At 32.6% G+C, this 21,434-nt stretch overlaps 1 protein-coding gene across 1 annotated transcript in view; it reads left to right on the plus strand.

Moving 5' to 3' along the window:
- Nucleotides 1-4,904: 4,904 nt before the first annotated feature.
- LOC142345117 (uncharacterized) overlaps nt 4,905-21,434 on the plus strand; it is a 66,707-nt gene continuing 50,177 nt past the window's right edge. The window contains exons 1-2 of the mRNA XM_075397203.1: nt 4,905-5,108; nt 10,540-10,682. Of these exons, the coding sequence (XP_075253318.1) occupies nt 5,076-5,108; nt 10,540-10,682 (176 nt within the window). The 5' untranslated portion in view covers nt 4,905-5,075. The remainder of the gene's footprint in view (nt 5,109-10,539; nt 10,683-21,434) is intronic.

Here is a 21,434-nt window from a genome sequence, read left to right on the forward strand (position 1 = left end):
ACACACATGCTCACATCATTATCACTCCAAAATCTGTCATTAGTTTCGTTTGTTAAGAAATGCCAGATTCTCTTCCTAGACGCAATCTTTTCCCGTGGAAAGGCATGAATTTTTTTCCAGTCAGTTTTTTTTTACTTTTTGAAATTTATTATGCAGGAAGCTTAGCAATATGAAGATGATCAGATCCTTCTAAAATAAGTCCTTGTCTGAATGTGGGGTAATGCAGATATTAATATGATGAAAATTTTCAAATATGAACAACCCCAAACAAAACTATATAAAATACATGAACTTTTGATCAAACTACCTTCTAACTGAAGCCCTCAATTATTGGCCTTGAAATCTCCATATAACGTCAATAGTCATGACATCGTGTGCACAGATCTTGAAAGAAAAAGACAGCGTCCCAATACAAAAACTCCTAGAAAATGTTAAGGGCTAAGAGAAGGCCACAACAATAGCCTCAGCTACCACTTGCTGCTATTTATCAAATTAGTGTAATTATCGCACTTCAGTTGTTTCCTAAGTCCTTCAGCATATTTAACGGTTGCTTTGATATTTGTGAAACTATCCTATTAAATTAATCGTTATGTTTGAACAAAAAGAAGCAATCTTCAAGAAAACTTTACAGAAATTATTTTCCAAATATCATACAGACCCAATGTCCCTGTTTTTGAGCTAACACACACGCACCGACACAAACACAAAGTTTTGCAATATTAAAGACATTCTTTCTAATTACGAAAACTCTCTTTGAAAAAAAATATAATAAAGAAGTTTGAAAAGGGGGGTTTGAAGGGTTAAGTAAGAGTAGGTTTTTCAAGTTCATGAGAAACACTAAATTAAGTCTAATAGGGAAAAAAAACTATTTTTTTATTTTGAGGCGTGCATCTCATTGTTGCGTCATAAACAAAAAAAATTTCTCAAACTTCACGATGAATGATTTTAAGTTTACTAGAAAATTGCTAAAACATCATTTTTTGACATTTTTTCTCTTATTCTGAGCAAGTTAGCAAAATTTAACAAAAAGACTCCATTTCTTTCAAGAAAAAATTGAATGTACACTTTGTAGGCTTCAGCTGATTACAAGCATCAAATATTTTGTTGTTAAATTATCTTTATTTCATCCAGAATTTTTTTTGTCAGCAGACACTTAAGACTAACGAATGTTAAAAGTCAATCAATGGTATATTAAATTATGCTTTGAATTTTTGTTCTCCAAATTGTATACCTTAAATCAAAGTCTGGATTGGTATGAATTAAATCCTTCAAAACAAAGAAAACATCGTTGTTAAATATATCATTGGGTTTTCAAGACACAATTTTAATCCTTTTAGTAAATACGAGGTAAGCTGGTGCAATATACATTTTTTTGATAAACCATGCCAACCTTTTCCTCTTAGTCTGAACAAGCTAGCGAAATTTGAATAAGAAACTATTTGTAGCTGATTACAAGTACCCGATATTTTGTTGTTAAAAAGTCTTTGCTGTATCAAGAGTTTTTTTTGTCAAAAGACACTCAAAGATAACCAACGACAAAAAGACACTCAATGTTATATTAAACTATGCTTTGAATTTAGTGAAGTCTTCCTTAAAGGGCAAGACTGAAACGTTAATCAAGGTAAATAGAGACAAAAATATGACAACGCTGTGATCCTTTTTCATGAAGAATGTGAAAACTTTCCACGCAAAAATTTCCGGCAAAAATCTTTCTTGCATTATAATTTTTCCGCCTTTTTTTATTTCAATCCTTTCTAACTCAATATACCACTCCATTTTTTTAGGCGACATTATCCATATTTTGAAATCTTCAAATTATCTTCCAAATAAATAATTATTTTTTCGGGAATTTTATTAGACTTAAAATCAATTATGTTATTTGTTCATTTCTCTCAAATTGACAATTTTTTGACAGACTTTACAGGATAGATACCTGAACTTTGGACAAAAATTGAACAGGGATATGATAGACGCAATTTTCAAACAAAATTGTACGCCTTATCAAATAATTGCATTCCTGATAACAGTAACGGATGTTTTGTTCAGAATTTTTTTTGGTCAGTAACGAATTGTTTGTTCAGAATTTTTTTTGGGAAAGAAAATTCATGTACCAGACACTAAACGGGATATTATTTTCTTCTCCTATTAGTTATTTTAGACTTTTCATCGTTTTTCAACATCGGTTTCGGATCTTTCAACACTGCAATGATCCGATGGTATCTCAGAGCTCTTAGAAAATACCATGCTGCTTGATGAAGAATCAGAGCAATTGAAATGCTATAAATGCTCAGAGGTATAAATGCTCAGCAAGCGAACATGTTTATATGAAGCTGAAAAAGTTACAAAGTCTAGCAACTCCAGTTTATTATCGAGTCCCTGAAAACAACTGCAGTTTCTTTTGCTTTAGAATTGGATCAGACTACTATGGTCAGCCAATTTCGAAATAAGAAAATATTAAAAATAAAAAAATACTCAAATTAGAAAACTTTAATCATTCTGTAGAAATAAAACCACAGTAGCAATCAGCTTTATTTGATAATTAGGAGGTTGAAACTACAGAGAAACAAATTTTTTGAAACTATTTACACAGACAGAGTAAAAAATTATATCGATTCTGCGTTTTCATTCAGTTTTTTTAAATTAATGCCAAGAATTTTTCAAAGATATTATTCAAGGATTTACTTGATATCAAATGATTGATTCATCTTTAATTTATATCACATTATTAGGTATCTACAAAAGCTCAAATTTTGCTCATTGTCTAATAGGCTATGCGTTTGTTCAGGTTCCACCTTTGCAATTGCTTCGTTTTTTCGCAATTGGATTCAGTGTTTCTTGAAGTCTAAAATTTATTCGTTAGCCAAAGACAATCGGGAAAAATACAAACAATATATATAAACCTGATTATTCATTTTAATGGAGAACGTAAAAAATGTAATAAATCACGGTCATACAAAAATTGTCCAATTCTCTGCAATATTTAATTTTTTCGAACAAAATTTAGATATCGAGTTTAAAAAGTCATCATCTCGTTAAAAAATATAACAAGATTGACATAAAAGATCGACAAATATATATATATATATATATATATATATATATATATATATATATATATATATATATATGTGTGTGTGTGTGTGTGTGTGTCTAAATATATATTCTCTGTTGGCAATTCATAAGCGCTCTGCTGAACATACTTGTCTCAAAATTAACGCAATTGGTGTTTCTTCTTAGAAAACATGCCGACGATGTTCCTTAAATCTGTACGGGTAAAGAAAATTAGAATGAAACAGTTTTTTTTTTATTTCGAGAAAAAGAAATACACGGATGCGCAATTGTCTAATTTCCAATAAATTTTAACTGGAAAAATTCAAGTGAACCTCTTCATCCACATACGACCAAGCATAATTATGGATAATCAAGGACAATCAATGATCGATGAAATAATTAATTTTTTTTCACATCGTAGCTTTTAAATCAATTCGCTGTGTCTAAACTAACTTTGCGTTACATATAAAAACATTTCAAAGCATGTACTTTTTTATGATATTTTTGGGGGTGCTATTACAAAAACTTCAACACATGATGTGGAAAACTTTTTTTCCTTGACGAACTTGATATCAGGCGATAAATTCTGGATAAGGTAACATCAGAATTTAAAGACCTGCAAAAGCTGAAAGTATTAATGAATGATGTTGGGATGGAGAATTTGCTTAGGACAATTATAATTCTGTAATATTAAAGTAAAATTAAAATTGAGTCCATTTGTTTCGCTTGTTTCGTTGCTATGAAAAAAGTTTTCGAGAAGTTGACTATTTCTGTCAGGCTTTTAAAATGATTATGATTGTGTTTTGCCGGTTTTTCTTCTCAAAATCGAGCAGGTGTCAAAATGTCCTTGACAAAAAGTTAGCTTGAGGTCCGTCCATTGTTTATTCAGGTTCTATTTCTAAAAATAATTGTTCTTCTACTCTCAACTTCAGCCAATTTCTTGAAGAGCGTTAAGTTTTCCACACACATTTTTTCTCAAAACATTTCATGTTGCCTAAAAATTTAATTCGTTATTTCCTATTAATTATTTGCAACCTAATTTGCGGGCTCCGTGTTTTAAGCAACATGACTCTTGTATGTATAAATGTGCAAGTCATCTTATCAGCCATTCGTTTTTCAAAGGAGTTTAAGTTCACCAACCATTCATTATACACCTTTTCTTTTTTCTCACCTTGACACATCGTTGACAGATCGCAGAAGTTAGATACAAAAACTTTGGACAGAAAATTATATAAACGAGGATACGAAAGATGCAACTTTATCAAAGTTGGAGGCTTCATAAGAAATTGCATCCCGGATGATAGTAACGGATTTTCCTATTTTTAAGTGTACTTTTTAAGCGTAATGTTAGCTCAACTGTTTTTTAGAATGTGTTTTTTTTTGGAAATCGCATTGTCATTTACCAGATAATGAACTGGATTGCAAGATATTTTTCCTTTTGGTTATTTTAACCTTTTCATCGTTTTACAACAATTGTGCTCTTTATTCGAAAATCTGCGCTCTGCATTCTTCTTTAAATTGGTACTCGGATGTCTTCTCTACAAATCTAATAATTCTTTTTTTACCTGAAATATTTGATTATTGGAAATGCTCCGATGACCTCTAAAAGCTCTTAAAACTTACAAAGCTGTTTGACAAAGAACAAAACGCCAACGTTTAATTTTTCTATGTTTAGGTTTGCATAAATTTACAAAAGGGAAAACGAGATGGAGAATTTCAGCAAGCTTTTAAAATAGAGCTGAAAAATTTTGCAACGTGTAGACTGTGCTAACTCTAATTCTTTTCACATAACATAATTCTTTTGTTATCACCTCCCTAAAAATAACTATTGTCATCGCTTTGGAATTGTTTCAGACTATTATTGGTAGTCAACTTCGATTTTTAAAAAATCAATCATTAAATTTAAAAGTTTTCACACTACAAAACAGAGCAAGTTTTCATTCCTCATTCTGTAAAGTTAAATTGAGAAGAGCAACCAGCTCGGCCAGTAGATTACAAGAAGGTGGAAACTAAAAAGAGCAACGATGTTCAAAACTGTCTGCACAGACATAGTGAAAGTTAGTTATGCTCAATATATTCACCCATTTGAAATCGTAAATTGTTAGATTAAATTTTTCGAAATAAATTTTAATTCCCTTCTTCGGTGGAGTGGTAGAAATATGTCCCGGGTCAAGATTTTTTACTGGAAAATACTTTTCAGTAACAAAAAACAAACAGTTTCAGCGATAAATTGCGATATAATTGTCGCTCGATGTGTTATATTTCAACACATTTCTTACATCATTGCAGCACTTGTCAAAACATTAAGCGAACAATACATAAAAATGTTTTTCCATTAAAAATATTTTGTCTGCTTAAAATGGTTTTTAGCGCCTGTTAGCGCTTGTCGAGCATGGTGTTTTCATGGGTCAAGCAAAAGTCTTTTCATAATTCTGCTTTTTTGCACATTCAAATTTTTCCAAAACTTATTTTTTCTGTTTCTGCGCATTTTCTTTCTGCGCATTTTCCAGTTACACCTCCTCACATCTCGAACCCGATTATCGTAAATTGATCGCTTAAGGTCCATATTTCGTTCCTGTTATCCAGACAAAATCGCATTTTTTTAGTATATTCAATCCTCGCTCATGTATTGATTGACATCTGTTGATTTGCTTTTCTCTTTACTCATGAAATGAAAAGTTGAGCGAATTATATCTTCAAATGTCTGAAAGACGATATAGAATGTTTTATGTTTTTATATTATAACATTGGTATGTTTGTGTCGTTTTTGACTGAGCTTTTGTCACACAAATTGACTTATTCAAATCAAATTGCACTGGTGACTTGAATTATGCTGAAAAAGAAAAAAAAGGAGAAATATGGGAATTTTTCTTGATGCGTGAAACGTCTTGTACCCAAATTTTTTAGTGGAATAGAGAATTGGTGTTTGAAAAAATTGCTTTCTCTATATTTGTTTTATGTTGACAAACGTCGCTTCGTCTTCTACTTTCACTGACTTTTTATTTGAAAGGCATAATTTTTACGCTATCTAGCTTTTCCTCATATTGCCTTGTTTTCGGTTTAGTGAATGAAAGTTTTTTTGAGTCATAGTTCAGGACTTGTCCTAGTGATTTTTTTTATCAAATGTTTTTGACATTTTATTGATAATTTTTAGGTTTTGAAACAGCCACCAGGTAAAATCATTGTGAAGACAGTTGCATTGGTGCCTCAGTCTATAGATGATTTTCACAAAAAAGACTTCACTTTGAATTCTGTTTTGGTATACCTTTTGTTAATGCCAACGCAATCACAAAAGACAATCAGTGAATTTTTCATTTTCAATGTTTTCTTTCCAGTTTTGGAGGCCAATTAAAAAAATTTGAAGCTTTGAAGTGAAATGGTTGATATGTATATTTTAGTAGAACAAAAAATTATCAAAAGCTTAGTTTTGAAAACTTGGGCTACATTTTTTAAGGGCTAAGTGTCTTTCTTATATTACAACTTTTAACTTCAGATTTCTTTTGTTTTACCTTAGGACTTTTAACTTCAAGTTTAGAGATTATTACTTCAAAAATTTTTAGTTGTCTATGCTGATTTTTGAAGACATACAAACAGGTTTCCTTCATGCCTTACTTTAAAATCTTATTCGTCCACCCCTTCTTGTGCTATATGCATTATATATTATTGAAAGTTTGAAAAGAAGAGGTTGGAAATCAATAGTCAAATTTAAAAATAAACACAAGCAGCGAGAATAAACGTTGCATTTTTTCAAAAGTCTAGAACTCGTTTTTTCCTGTTTGTTGATATCTTGGGGTCAGTAAAATTTCTTTGAGCATCAACGATTTGAGCAGAACAATATAATTTTTGAGGCCGTAAATATCAAGAAGCTCCAGAAAACTTTTGAAGCAATCGCTACTTTTTCGGTCTCTCTGAACAGTTATAGCTGTTTTAAACTTGGTTTATCTCCTACGTTTCCAGCAAAATTTCTTTTACTTTCAATGTTTACTTTGATCGTGGTTCTTGTTTTTTTAAAGAGAGTATTGATTTAAAAGAAGGTTTGAGAAATCTCTCGGTCTGTCTGGCTCGTTGTCTCCAACTTTTCAACTGGTCCAGTCAAAGATTTTCAATTCTTCTAGTCACTTAGTTGGATTATTTTTACGGAATATATCCAACTAAGTTTTTTTTAAATAATTGTCACAAGATCTGGAACTGCTAAGATCAAAAGCGTCACTAGGAAAATCTAAAGAACTGCAACTACATCAAATCTGCCTTTAGTTTTGACAAAATTCGTATTAACAATCAACGATCAAGCGTAATTCGAGGCCAAACAACCAAAAAATCTGAACTTGAGAGAATGAGTACCAAAAATTTTGCGTCCACCAGCAATAAGGCCGCGAAAGTGAGCACGTCCAAATTTTGTTATATTTTTGCGAGCTTGGAAAAACTTCGTTAATGGTTTGTCAAAAATTGGGAACGAATTGTAAGTCTCACAAAATGGGAGCGAGATCGATGAAAAGATGAACGGCACAAAAAACAAAAAATTGGTAGAAAATGAAATATTTACCTTTCAATTTGACAGAAAAACTACATGGAAAACCTTTGATAGAAGAAGAACAATTAGAAAACTGCTTTTTGACATATCGATCTGTCAATGAAATGAAAAGGTTTCCAAAACTGCGTAAAATCATTAAAACTAAGTGTTTATTAACAGTTATCTAATAGCATAAAAATGCAGGTGAAAAATGACAAAAAAGTCCAAATGCGTATCCATCTACTAACTCAAATTTCGAATAAAACAACTGTCCGATATTCTAAATATGTGTTGAAAAATCAACTTAAAAGGCAACTTAATTAATAGCTAGAAAAATCAAATACATCTGAAAATTAAGTAAGTTCTGGAAATATGGTCTGAATGACAAACAAATTGACCGGTCTTAGCGATGAATTTATCAAGATTAGAAAAATTGACAAGAGTTTTAGCAAGTTGTGGTAGCTTTTTGACATATGGAGTCAAAATTCAATGCTTATAGTCTCAATTGTTTTCAATTGCGCTTTGTGTAAATGTTTTTGTCACGTTACTTCTCTGTGAGACTAGTGAATCTGTGCTTGTGTACTTGTGTGCTCGTCGGGGATGTCATAGCAAAGTATTAAATCAATTTAAAAAAGCAGATACACTAAATTTTTTATCTTTAAATTTTTCATGCATATATAAATTTTATCTTTGTGGTAAAAAACGAAATCTCTTTTTTCGTTTGCTGAAAAACGGTTGCTGGAAAACAGTGCGTGAATTCAATTTTTAGCTGCTATAAGTGATTTTTTATAACACATTTAGAGCTGAAACTTCTAGTCATTTAGTTGGATTATTTTTACGGAATATATCCAACTAAGTTTTTTTTAAATAATTGTCACAAGATCTGGAACTGCTAAGATCAAAAGCGGCACTAGGAAAATTTAAAGAACTGCAACTACATCAAATCTGCCTTTAGTTTTGACAAAATTCGTATTAACAATCAACGATCAAGCGTAATTCCAGGCCAAACAACCAAAAAATCTGAACTTGAGAGAATGAGTACCAAAAATTTTGCGTCCACCAGCAATAAGGCCGCGAAAGTGAGCACGTCCAAATTTTGTTATATTTTTGCGAGCTTGGGAAAACTTCGTTAATGGTTTTTGTCAAAAATTGGGAACCAATTGTAAGTCTCACAAAAATGGGAGCGAAATCGATGAAAATATGAACGGCACAAAAAATTGGTAGAAAATGAAATATTTACCTTTCAATTTGACAGAAAAATTACATGGAAAACCTTTAATAGAAGAAGAACAATTAGAAAACTGCTTTTTGAAATATCGATCTATCAATGAAATGAAAAGGGTTCCAAAACCGCGTAAAATCATTAAAACTAAGTGTTTAACAACAGTTATCTAATAGCATAAAATTGCAGATGTAAAATGACAAAAAAGTTCAAATGCATATTCATCTACTAACTCAAATTTCGAATAAAACAACTGTCTGATATTCCAAAATATGTGTTGAAAAATCAACTTAAAAGACAGCTTAATTTTTAGCTAGAAAAATCAAATACATCTGAAAATTAAGTGAGTTCTGGAAATATGGTCTGAATGACAAACAAAATGCCCCGTCTTAGCGATGAAGTTATCAAGATTCGAAAAATTGACAAGAGTATTAGCAAGTTGTGGTAACTTTTTGACATATAAAGTCAAAATTCAATGCCTATAGCCTCAATTGTTTTCAATTGCGCTTTGTGTAAATGTTTTTGTCACATTACTTCTCTTTGAGACTAGTGAATCTATACTTGTGTATTTGTGTGCTCGTCGAGGATGTCATAGCAAAGTTATAAATCAATTCAAAAAAGCGGATACACTAACTTTTTTATCTTTAAATTTTTCATGCATATATAAATTTTATCTTTGTGGTAATAAATGAAATCTCCTTTTTCGTTTGCTGAAAAACGGTTGCTGGAAAACAGTGCGTGATTTCAATTTTTAGCTGCTATAAGTGATTTTTTATAACACATTTAGAGCTGCAATTTTGAGCCTCAGTTTAACGATAAAGCCAACCTAATGGCTGCTACCTGATGAAAACAAAATGTGACCAATTTTACTTCGTTTCTCCTTTTTGCAGCAAGTGTCGTTATCGCTGTCTTTTTAAGTAGTAATTTATGATATATTTTGTCAAAGAAAATATACTTATCAGAAAAAAGGAGTTTGAACGAGACAGAGGTTTTTATATTAACATCATAGTCAGCCAAAAGAGATCTAGTTAGAAAGCAAAAATCTGTCCTTTAAAAAGTTCGAAAAGTTTTTGCTAGAATTTAGATTTCCAACTTTGATTTGTATCAATCACGCTTATTCTGCTAAATTTTCAGCATCTCTCTTTATATCTCAGCACTTTTCAGCACTTTTAGCGGATAATTATGTAAGATTTATCCGCTAAAAGAACATTTTCCCGGCCATTGTCCACGCTTTTCTTGCATAATTTTCGGTAACTTCGACACTTATGTTACACAATTTCAGCACTCATCTTGCACATTTTTAACTTTTTCCAAACAAATTGGAAAATTTTGTAAAATTTCTTTGTGCTTCTGTGCATACAGAACCAGCACTGGAGCAAGACTAAACGTAACTGCACTAAGGCAGTCCAACTTAAAAACAGTTGCAAATCTGCAAAAACACTTAAAAAAATTGTCAACTCTTAAGATAAAGCAGTTATCGCAGCTAGAGTTAGTAGCCGAAACAATCGATAGAATGAAACCGTGATTCAACGCAATCATCGCAATATGATGTATGAAAAACGCGGTGAAAATTTGTTTTTTTTTTCACCGCACGTCAGCACACTTCTTACAAAATTTCACCGCCACACCTCGACCCGGGTTATAATTCAATAGCGTTGGACAACACGCCATCATAATCCATATCATATATGTCCTGTAGATATCGCAAAATGATTATAATAAAATTTATTTGCCATTAAGTAACTCATTCAATTAGACTCTATGTGGACCGGACACGACGGCTATAGTTGGATTGGGTCAGGAAGTGGTTCCAGCTGGGTCTTTACACGAGGCATCCCAGGTGACTGTGGGAACGTTTGTTGTGAAGAGTCAACCTCTACACAACTGGCAAAATCCAACGTAAGAACTGTCCTGTATGTCAAGAAGCTTCTTGCTTATATTTTAATTTCTCGTATCAATACTCATCCCCATATGAAAAGACAAATAAGGTCGAGATGGGGAAAATTTCCCTACCTTTATTACAAGTTAGAGTACACTACTACCGAAAGTATTATCATAAGTCCACCACCGTCTTTTGATGTCCGATATCGGTCGACCACGGTCCTTTCTTAACAAAGAGTAGGTAATATGCGTTTGCACATACTGTTCCGAAGCCGCCCATCCACATTTTGGTTTAATTGTCTACCAAATAGAGAATTTTCAAAAATTCAACAATTGCTCGAAAACAATTGCTGTATGTGTAAACAATTATTTTTAACTCAAAAAAATAAACGAGGTAATTAATAGTTAAATATTGCCATATTAGAGGACCTGTCATTAATTATACTACTAGACAAGACAAACATCACAGAAAAACAACATAAACATTGATTAGGGGCAAAACTCACTATATTTCTGTTTAGAAAGGCATTTAGTAACAAAATCAAAATAAGAGCATCAGATAAGACATAAACGAAAAAAATTATTTGTAACTCACAAAAAAACTCAGACTAGGCAACAATTTGACTAAGATAATTAAGGGCAAGGTTCAAAAATCCATTGAAAATTGTAAAAACAAAATAATCTCAAAAACCATTAGATCCAATGAATTTAAACAGCAAACACTAAAATACATTTATGAATCCAAAAAGAACCGTCATGATTGAAACTAAGGCATCTGATAGTTGTTAGTTTAAGTCATAAGGCTATAAAATAACATCATGTACGTGAGAGGCTAAATAAAATTCATAAATGTCTTAGCAACACATAATTTGTTGAAGTCAATAAAACCATAAGCTAAACAGCGAAGACATGATAAAACTTCAATTGGGATTCCAGTCAATGCCGCTGGACGTTTCTTGTCTTTTATATGACAATGAGACCAATAAAGAGCCAGTAATATTTTGAAGTATCCCAAACTCAAAAAAGGTTTGTGAAAACTCGTCATATCAAAGTCCTAAGACAATTAGTTAAAGCATTCAACGGCTAAACCGAATGAATTTAGTTCAAGTCGTCCGACTTTAAATTAATGAGACTAAGCTACAAGCTGATTTAAAATAAGATTGAAAAAAAGAAGAAATTCAAAAATTCACTGATTATTTTTCAACCCTTTAGTTTCAAAGTGAAATGAACCATTAGTTATTTATTGAAATCATTAGATACTTAGACTGTTTCAATAAAACCTCCTTAAAGAGAAATTAGACCTTTGATTTATGAGACCAAATAACATCATAAAACAACATAAACAATGATTAGGAGCAATATTCACTATATTTCTGTTTAGAAAAGCATTTAGTAACACAATCAAAATAAGAGCATCAGATAAGACATAAACGAAAAAAATTATTTGTAACTCACAAAAAAACTCAGACTAGGCAACAATTTGACAAAGATAATTAAGGGCAGGGTCCAAAAATCCACTGAAAATTGTAAAAACAAAATAACCTCAAAAGCCATTAGAACCAATGAATTTAAACAGCAAACACTAAAATACATTTATGAATCCAAAAAGAACCGTCATGATTGAAACTAAGGCATCTGACAGTTGTTAGTTTAAGTCATAAGGCTATAAAATAACATCATGTACGTGAGAGGCTAAATAAAATTCATAAATGTCTTAGCAACATATAATTTGTTTAAGTCAATAAAACCATAAGCTAATCAGCGAAGACATTATAAAACTTCAATTGGGATTCTAGTCAATGCAGCTGGACGTTTCTTGTCTTTTATATGGCAATGAGACCAATAAAGAGTCAGTAATATTTTGAAGTATCCAAAACTCAAAAAAGGTTTGTGAAAACTCGTCATATCAAAGTCCTAAGACAATTAGTTAAAGCATTCAACGGCTAAACCGAATAAATTTTGTTCAACTCGTCCGTTTTTAAATTAATGAGACTAAGCTACAAGCTGATTTAAAATAAGATTGAAAAAAAGAAATTCAAAAATTCACTGATTATTTTTCAACCCTTTAGTTTCAAAGTGAAATGAACCATTAGTTATTTATTGAAATCTTTAGATACTTAGACTGTTTCAATAAAACCTCCTTAAAGAGAAATTAGACCTTTGATTTATGAGACCAAATAACATCATAAAACAACATAAACAATGATTAGGGGCAATATTCACTATATTTCTGTTTAGAAAAGCATTTAGTAACACAATCAAAATAAGAGCATCAGATAAGACATAAACGAAAAAAAATTATATGTAACTCACAAAAAAACTCAGACTAGGCAACAATTTGACAAAGATAATTAAGGGCAGGGTTCAAAAATCCACTGAAAATTGTAAAAACAAAATAACCTCAAAAGCCATTAGAACCAAGGAATTTAAACAGCAAACACTAAAATACATTTATGAATCCAAAAGGAAACGTCATGATGGAAACGAAGGCATCTGACAATTGTTAGTTTAAGTCATAAAACTGAAAAATAACATCCTGTACGTGAGAGGCTAAATAAAATTCATAAATGTCTTAGCAACGCATAATTTGTTGAAGTCAATAAAACCATAAGCTAATCAGTGAAGACACGATAAAACTTCAATTGGGATTCCAGTCAATGCAGCTGGACGTTTCTTGTCTTTAATATGACAATGAGACCAATAAAGAGTCAGAAATATTTTGAAGGATCCAAAACTCAAAATAGGTTTATGAAAACTCGTCATATCGAAGTCCTAAAACAATTAGTTAAAGCATTCAACGGCTAAACCGAATGAACTAATTTAAACTCGTCCCACTTTTAATTAATGAGACTAAGCTAAAAGCTGATTTAAAATAAGATTGAAAAAGTAAAGAAATTCAAAAATTCACTGATCATTTTTCAACCATTTAGTTTTAAAGTGAAATGAGCCATTAGTTATTTTTTGAAATCATTAGATCTTTAGAGTGTTTCAATAAAACCTCCTTAAAGATAAATTAGACCTTTGATTAATGAGACCAAATGACGAGATTGCAAAGAGATCAACATTTGCAGGCAAAATTCGTTAAAGATTACGAGAATTGTATGGGAGTCGTACAAACCCTGAGATTTTTTTTTGGAAACATAGTAATTGTTCTTTGGAAATTGTTCTGTGGCAAATGGGGCCCACCATTTTTTTGACTCTCCACTTTGATACTGGCTTGTCTGTAATTGGCTTAAAAAAGTACCAAATAATTCAAAAAACAGAGTGCGCAAATAGGATCCGATTTTTTTGGTTGGAAAATTCCACAGTACGTTCATAACTGGCTTCGCCATCAGAGCGTCTATCAAAAACACATAGATGAAAAACTCCTTAGCGTAATAACTATTTATCGCAAAGAAATCTCAATATATCAGAAGGAGTTGATGAATCTTGGCTAATTATCTAAATAAATTTGCAAAAAGCAGCATAAATACTAATTCCGGATATTTTTTTTCGGCATGTGCAAGTAAAATAAGCCTTCTTCTGAGCATACATAGAATTTTTCAGCAGTGTTCAGTGTAATTCCAGTAAATTTGGAAAAAGTGGGCTCAAGAAGCATATTTGGCGCCCTTTTTCGTGAAAAGGCTGAATTTTCGAAAACGTATCCAAAAATTTGCATAAAAATTTATGACACTGCGCAGCAAACCTTCGTTATTTTTGTAGGTAAAACCAAAGATGTCGGCCAAAGTTGATTGAACGAAAAAACAAACCCTGTTGAGCATATAGTTCCTCGCCCTCCCACTAAGGTGGGTTACTAACAAAAAGATGCTGGAGGTGCTGGAGTATGAGACAAACGTCCCCATAACTGAATGAAAAAAGAACAAAAAATCAGAGTCGAAAGGTGCTCAATTGTTTAAAATAAGAATATACAAGAAAGCGCGGACTAATCATACGTCGCCGATTTGATTCTCTCGGAGTGAGTGGTCGCGTTATGCTCCACTTACCATCTCCGCTGCTACAACCCCTCTCCCACCTTAAGAGAAGTTACTGCTCTGTATCACCCTTCGTTGAGGTGTTTGATAGGTAACTTTCACGAAAAAAGTGCCATTAAAGTTTGAAAAATCAGAGCTCAGTTAAATGCATTTAAAATCGCAGAGCTCGTTAAATAATAGGCTTTAATTCTCATTTTATACTTACTCTGCTCTGTTTACAATACTCCCGCCTGTCATATTGAGAACCTGCATCGAAAAGGGATTCAAAGCGCAGAAGTTCCGGTGAATACCGTAAATTTTCGTAAAATTTGTTGCGACTGTATAAATTTCTTTAAAATATAATTCAGCGAACCATCGCAATTTCTGAGTAAAATTGTCGTATCGATTTTTTTCTGTCAAATTTAGCATTGAATACAAAGACTGTTGTAAATAGCCTCAATACGATAAAAAAAAGACTTGCCGATTAATTCATGGTAGCCCGTGAACAAACTGACCAGCAGTTTCACCCAATTGACAGCAAAACGGGTAAAATTTTTGAGTTCAAACATATATTCGTTTTCACCACAATCCGTCCCTACTCCCACAACCCTTTTCTGCATTATTTTGCAAAGAAATGAAAACCCCGTTTTGGTATTTTAAAGCACCGACTACACTATAAGAATATCCAGGTAAATTTACCTGCATTATTTGCAGGTGAACAAAATTGCAGGTAACATTACCCCCAAGTTACCAGAAAAAAAAAGATACATGCAATCCACCGCGAAAACATTGCCTAGAAAATACTTGCAAACTCAAAAACAACAATATAACATTAGGTATGCGGACATTGACGTAGATTAGCATTCAAAAACTCTGATTATGGTGTAGGTAAAAGTTAGAAGATTAGAAGGTTTCAGACAAAGTCCGAGCAGAAACTGGAAAACTGCAGCAGAAATAAGTTTGCCCTACCAGCTACAGTGTCTTTGCAGTCAATTAAAGGTTCTGGGCATTGTTCTCTCAAAATTTATTTTCTTTTTGCATGGCTAAATTTGCTTTATCATATAACAAAAGGTGGGAAAATGATGTAGGAAATTGTGAAAGCAGAACAGATATTTTCCTCGATTTTTTCGCTCGCAGTTTTAAAAAAGATGATTTTGCGCCGTCAAAATGCTGTCATGCACCTTAATAATGACAGTCCAACTCTGAGTGCATCAGATTGTTGAATTGTTATACCACAAAGTTAGCACTCGAATCAGTTAATTGCCATTTGCACAATTCACATCTCAAAAAACAGATCAAAACGGCAGTAAAAACATTGAAAAACAAAAAATTGTCGCTCTTAAGGGATTTACATTGATGAATTATTACCAAACTAGGCATTGATCTTAAGTATGCTCACCCCTACCAAAAAATCTTCTAATCTGTGGCAAAAAAGAATTGAAAGTTGTTAAAAACTAAGCTCTCCATTTGTTGGCGATGATAACATAGGGATATTTTATATAATACAGTCTAAATTAATGGCATAAAAAACCGGTTTTAGGGGCACATGGTGGTTGGGTACCGGTTTCCCATTATTTGGGTAATTTTATTGCAAAATTTATTGCACTCAAACTTAAATCCAGTTTTTTATTTATATTCACTTCATTGATAATTTTGTTTCAAACCGCATATGTTAGCTCCAAATCAATTCAATCCGCAGATTTGCCCCAGATTTGTTTAGACAGCGTGAAGGAAGTTTTTGTGGTGGCGACAATAAACTAAAGTTGTTTTAATTTTTCTTGCGTTCCCGACGTCCACAAGATATAATTTCGCATAGTTGCGATGGCAAGATTTACTGATGCAGTCAGTTTTTTGAGAATTGGATCAATTAGTTTTAAACTTTTTATAAAGGCGGAGAATTTCACAGGAATCATTGTCCACTTGAGGCCAATACCTCTTTTTTCAAAAAACTGTTTTGATTACTTTTAATGACTTCAGCGTTATAAGCTGTGCCAGTACTTTGTTCATGTCACAATTTACAGTGGCAGGTATTCAATTTTGAGTGAAATTTAATGCATGAAAAATAAAATGCTCAGCTTAACTCCTGTCAACAAGGCTTGCTTTATATGCGATTCGAACATTCGCGTTGGTACTTGCTAACATTCAATTTGAATAGCAAGTTTCTACCACTAAGCTAAGTTGGTTATCTGGTAAATATCTGCTTACTAGCTAAAGAATGAAGAACGTAGATTCTACTATAGTAAATATTAATATCTGTATAAAATGAAAATATAACATTATTCTAATCAGACAAACATTGGCGCATGAGTAATTGTCAGACTATAGCAAATAAATTCAGCCACTCTGACCTCAATATGATCATAATGAGGAGCAACTGCGCATAAAGAAACTGAGATTATTGTGGAGATAAAAATGTTTCCGACCTGTTAATCAGAGTTGAAATGCCTGGGGGTAAAAAAAAATGCGGCTGCTGATTAAACTCAAGAGGGAAATAAGGACCTGCAGTAAAATTTCTTAAACAGTTTTTGTTTCCATTGCTGCTATTGAAAACATTTCATAAGTGACGAGTTTATCAGGTTAAATGTTCGGTAACTCTTTTCTCGCCATTTATCATATTCGAGAAAAAGAGGGATGGAAGAAGGTTGAGAAAAAGACGGATGGAAGAAGATAAAATAAGAAAGTGAAATTAAAGTTTCGCCGTTTTTTTAGCTCTTCACGGTATTCATCAGGTGATAACCAAATTTTTCATTATTAACTTTTCCAAGTGCCTGTATCCAAAACTGAAACAGTAGGCGAATTAAATTCCATGCTTTTCTATCACTTTCAAAAACTTTTGTCACCAAGTAAGCTGCAGAAAGGAACAACATACCTCAGAGAAAAACCTATTTTGAAGAGAAAAACGAGAACTTATGCTAAATTGTTCAATTTTGAATCAACACCGAATAATCAAAAACCGTTTTTTTCATGAATAAAACCGTCAGTTAAAAAGATTACCGTTCCTTCCGATTACCGTTCCTTCCGATATTTTTTTTGGCATGTGCAAGTAAAATAAGCCTTCTTCTAGCCTTCTTCATACATAGAATTTTTCAGCAGTGTTCATGTCTTTAATTCCAGCTAATTTGGAAAAAGTGGGCTCAAGTAGCATATTTGGTGCCATTTTTCGTGAAAACGGCTGAATTTCTGAAAATGTATCCAAAAATTAACATAAAAAATCATGACACTGCGCAGCAAACCTTCGTTATTTTTGTAGTTAAAACCAAAGTTGTCGGCCAAAGTTGACTGAACGAAAAAACAAACCCTGTTGAGCATATAGTTCCTCCCCCTCCCACTAAGGTGGGTTAGTAACAAAAAGTTGAACCTTTACAAGGTGCTGAAGTAAGAGACAATGAATGACTGAATGAAAAAAGAACAAAATCAGAGTCGAAAGGTGCTCAATGGTTTAAAATACGAATATATAAGAAAGCGCGGACTAATCATATGTCGCCGATTGATTCTCTCGGAGTGAGTGGTCGCGTTATGCTCCACTTACCCTCTCCGCTGCTACAACCCCTCTCCCACCTTAAGAGAAGTTACTGGCATGAATCAGCCATCGTTGAGATGTTTGGTAACTTTCACGATAAACGTGCCGTTAAAGTATTAAAATCAGAGCTCGGTTAAATGCATTTAAAATCGCAGAGATCGGTAAATAATAGGCTTCATTTCTCATTTTATAATTACTCTGCTCTGCTTACATTATTCCAGACTGTCATGTCGAGAATTTGCATCGAAAATGGATTCAAAGCGCAGACGTTCCGGTGAATACCGCAAATTTTTTTAAATTTCGTTGCGACTGTATAATTTTTTTTAAAATAAAATTATTCAGCGAACTATCGCAATTTCTGAGTAAAATTGTCGTATCGATTTTTTTCTGTCAAATTTAGCATTGAATACAAAGACTGTTGTAAATAGCCTCAATACGATAAAAAAAGACTTGCCGATTAACTCATGGTAGCCCGTGAACAAACTGACCACCAGTTTCACCCAATTGACAGCAAAACGGGTAAAATTTTTGAGTTCAAACATATATTCGTTTTCACCACAATCCGTCCCTACTCCCACAACCACTTTCTGCATTATTTTGCAAAGATATGAAAACCCCGTTTTGGTATTTTAAAGCACCGACTACACTATAAGAATATCCAGATAAATTTACCTAAAATATTTGCAGGTGAACAAAGTTGCAGGTAACATTACCCCCAAATTACCAGAAAAAAAGATACATGCAATCCACCGCGAAAACTGGAATCAGTGATGACTTCCAACAAAAAGATTTAGAGACTTTACTTATGTTAATAAATATAAACTAAAATACTCAACCCTGATTGGTTGAAATTATGGAAATACCATTCCTTTTAATGTTTAACTGTTTACCCGTTGGTAACCCAACACGCTACCCCTTTAGTCGGTACCAGTCACACCTGATATAATAATAAAGTATATTTCTCTCTCTCTACTCCGCTCTTGTTTTAGTATTGAGATATACGTTAGACTTTAGCATTTCGGCCGGTGCACTGTCTGCTGAAGCTCAGATAGAAGAGTAACAGACTAGAGATCTAGCACTTTATTTAGTCAGGTAAGCCTTAAGATTATACTATATTCTTGAGACACCATAAGACAGAAGTAGAGTAACCTCCCAAGGTAACCCTACCTCAGCACACGTCTTATCTGGTGCGACCAGTGCCGGACTATATTGAAATGACAAGTTTTCATCTTTTATTCTCCATAACGAAAAAGGTAACAATTAAACAAGACAATTCCTAGATATAACAAAACATTAGTAACAATGGCCAGTAGTTACCTACAACAAACAAATGCTAACAATTGCTTAATACCATTTTCAATCTCCGATGATTGTCTGCTAGAAAACCGCGAGACAATACAAAGAATACTAATAAATTTGAAGAATAACTTCTTCAAAGAAACAAAACACATACAACAAATTAGTATTCATAGAAACCATCTAGCAGATTATCTACCAGTAATACTACTGGGCAGAGACCAACTTAACAAACATTATATATTCACATTAACAGATGAAACAAAAAACAAGAAAACGTTTCATAATTTTCAAAATGAAACAAAACTATCAGATATGTTTAGAACATTCCTAAAAAGACATGAAGAAAAACAAGACAGATCAAAAATAACAGCAATACCAAATAAATCATACGAATTACTCCGAAACACAATCGGATATTTGGACGAACAACAAAAACAAATACAGTCAGTAAACGATAGACTCAGAAACGATATAATAAATTACAATAATACAGCCACGTTTGATATTATTCAAATCATTTCCGAATTTACTTTCCTATTCTGGTTAGATAACTTTGAACACATTAACGAAAAATGAATAGAGTTTGGAGAAACATTCCTCGAAGAAATTGAAAATCTGAATGAAGAACTTAGACACATCTTGGACGGTGAGTACTATTCACCATACTTCGAAAGTACATAAAAAGTATGTTCGGATAGTATAAATTACATACAAGGAATAGAAGATTATGTACAAATAACCGATCAAGGACAAATAGGTTCTTCATCATTTAGCCTATCAAAATCACTAACAAATACGTCAACACCAAAAGACGTTCAAGTAAACACAACGTGATGAACCACTAACGTCAAAATTGTTCGGAAATCAACAAAACGTTGTAGACGACATATATATTTCCGACTCAGAAGAAAAAGAAAAAGAAATAAAATTTGGGAACTTGATACCACCAACAGTAAATCAGAGAGTTAGAAAGAAAACTCAACAAACGATGAACCAGGAATATATTAGAAATAATACATATATAGGCTCACTAAACGAAAACATTGATAATCACGATTTACATTGTGAACAACAAATGTACAATTATAATGATTTAAAAGACGAAATTACTGAAAAAGTAACAAATCATACAAATAAATTAATAGACAATATAGAAAACAAATTCAGACAAATAAACGAAAACATGGAAAGAAAACAAGACGAAGCATTACAGTCAATGTTTAGCAGATTCCAAAGAACGAAAAATTATATCAATATACAATATAATACACGAACAGAAAACAGAAATGTAGAAAACAATAATATCCAAAACAACAGGCATGAAATTAGCACACGACGATCAACACCAAGTACAACACATTCAAATACAACAGAAGAAAGAGAAACAACAATAACAGAACCCCCATTACCATTCTATAAACAATTGACATCAATGAGTATAAACGAGGAACCACAATTCGAACGAAACATAAGCAGTGGTTCAGTATCAACGACAATAAGACCATTTGACGGCACAGATCCAGCATATACTGTCGAAGAATATCTAAACAGTTTTGTAGCAGCAATGATATTTAGCAGTGGTATAGAACCAGCAAACAAACCAGGACACCACCAATGGAAAGTAAAAAAAGCAGCCTTAATATTACACACACTACAAGGTCCAGCTCAAAAATGGTATTCAACTCTACCGAGTGAAACCAAATTGGATTGGGAAATATTTTGTAAAGAATTCTCAGATATGTTCGAATCAGAAAAATCAAAACAACAAGCAAAAATAGTATTACAACAGTTACAAAAACATACAAACGAATCATTACGATCACTTGCTCTAAGAATAGGAACACTAGTCAAAACAGCATATTCACTATGTACAGAAGATTATAGAAATAGTGTAATGAATCAAACATTCATAAGATGTTTGGACAACGAACTAAAAACAGCAGCATTGTAAAAACATGCAAACCATAAACAAACACCAAGGGAACCAGAGATGCCATTTAA

The sequence above is a fragment of the Convolutriloba macropyga genome, chromosome 8, assembly GCF_964194025.1.
Source record: "Convolutriloba macropyga chromosome 8, txConMacr16.3, whole genome shotgun sequence".
NCBI lineage: Eukaryota > Metazoa > Xenacoelomorpha > Acoela > Convolutidae > Convolutriloba > Convolutriloba macropyga.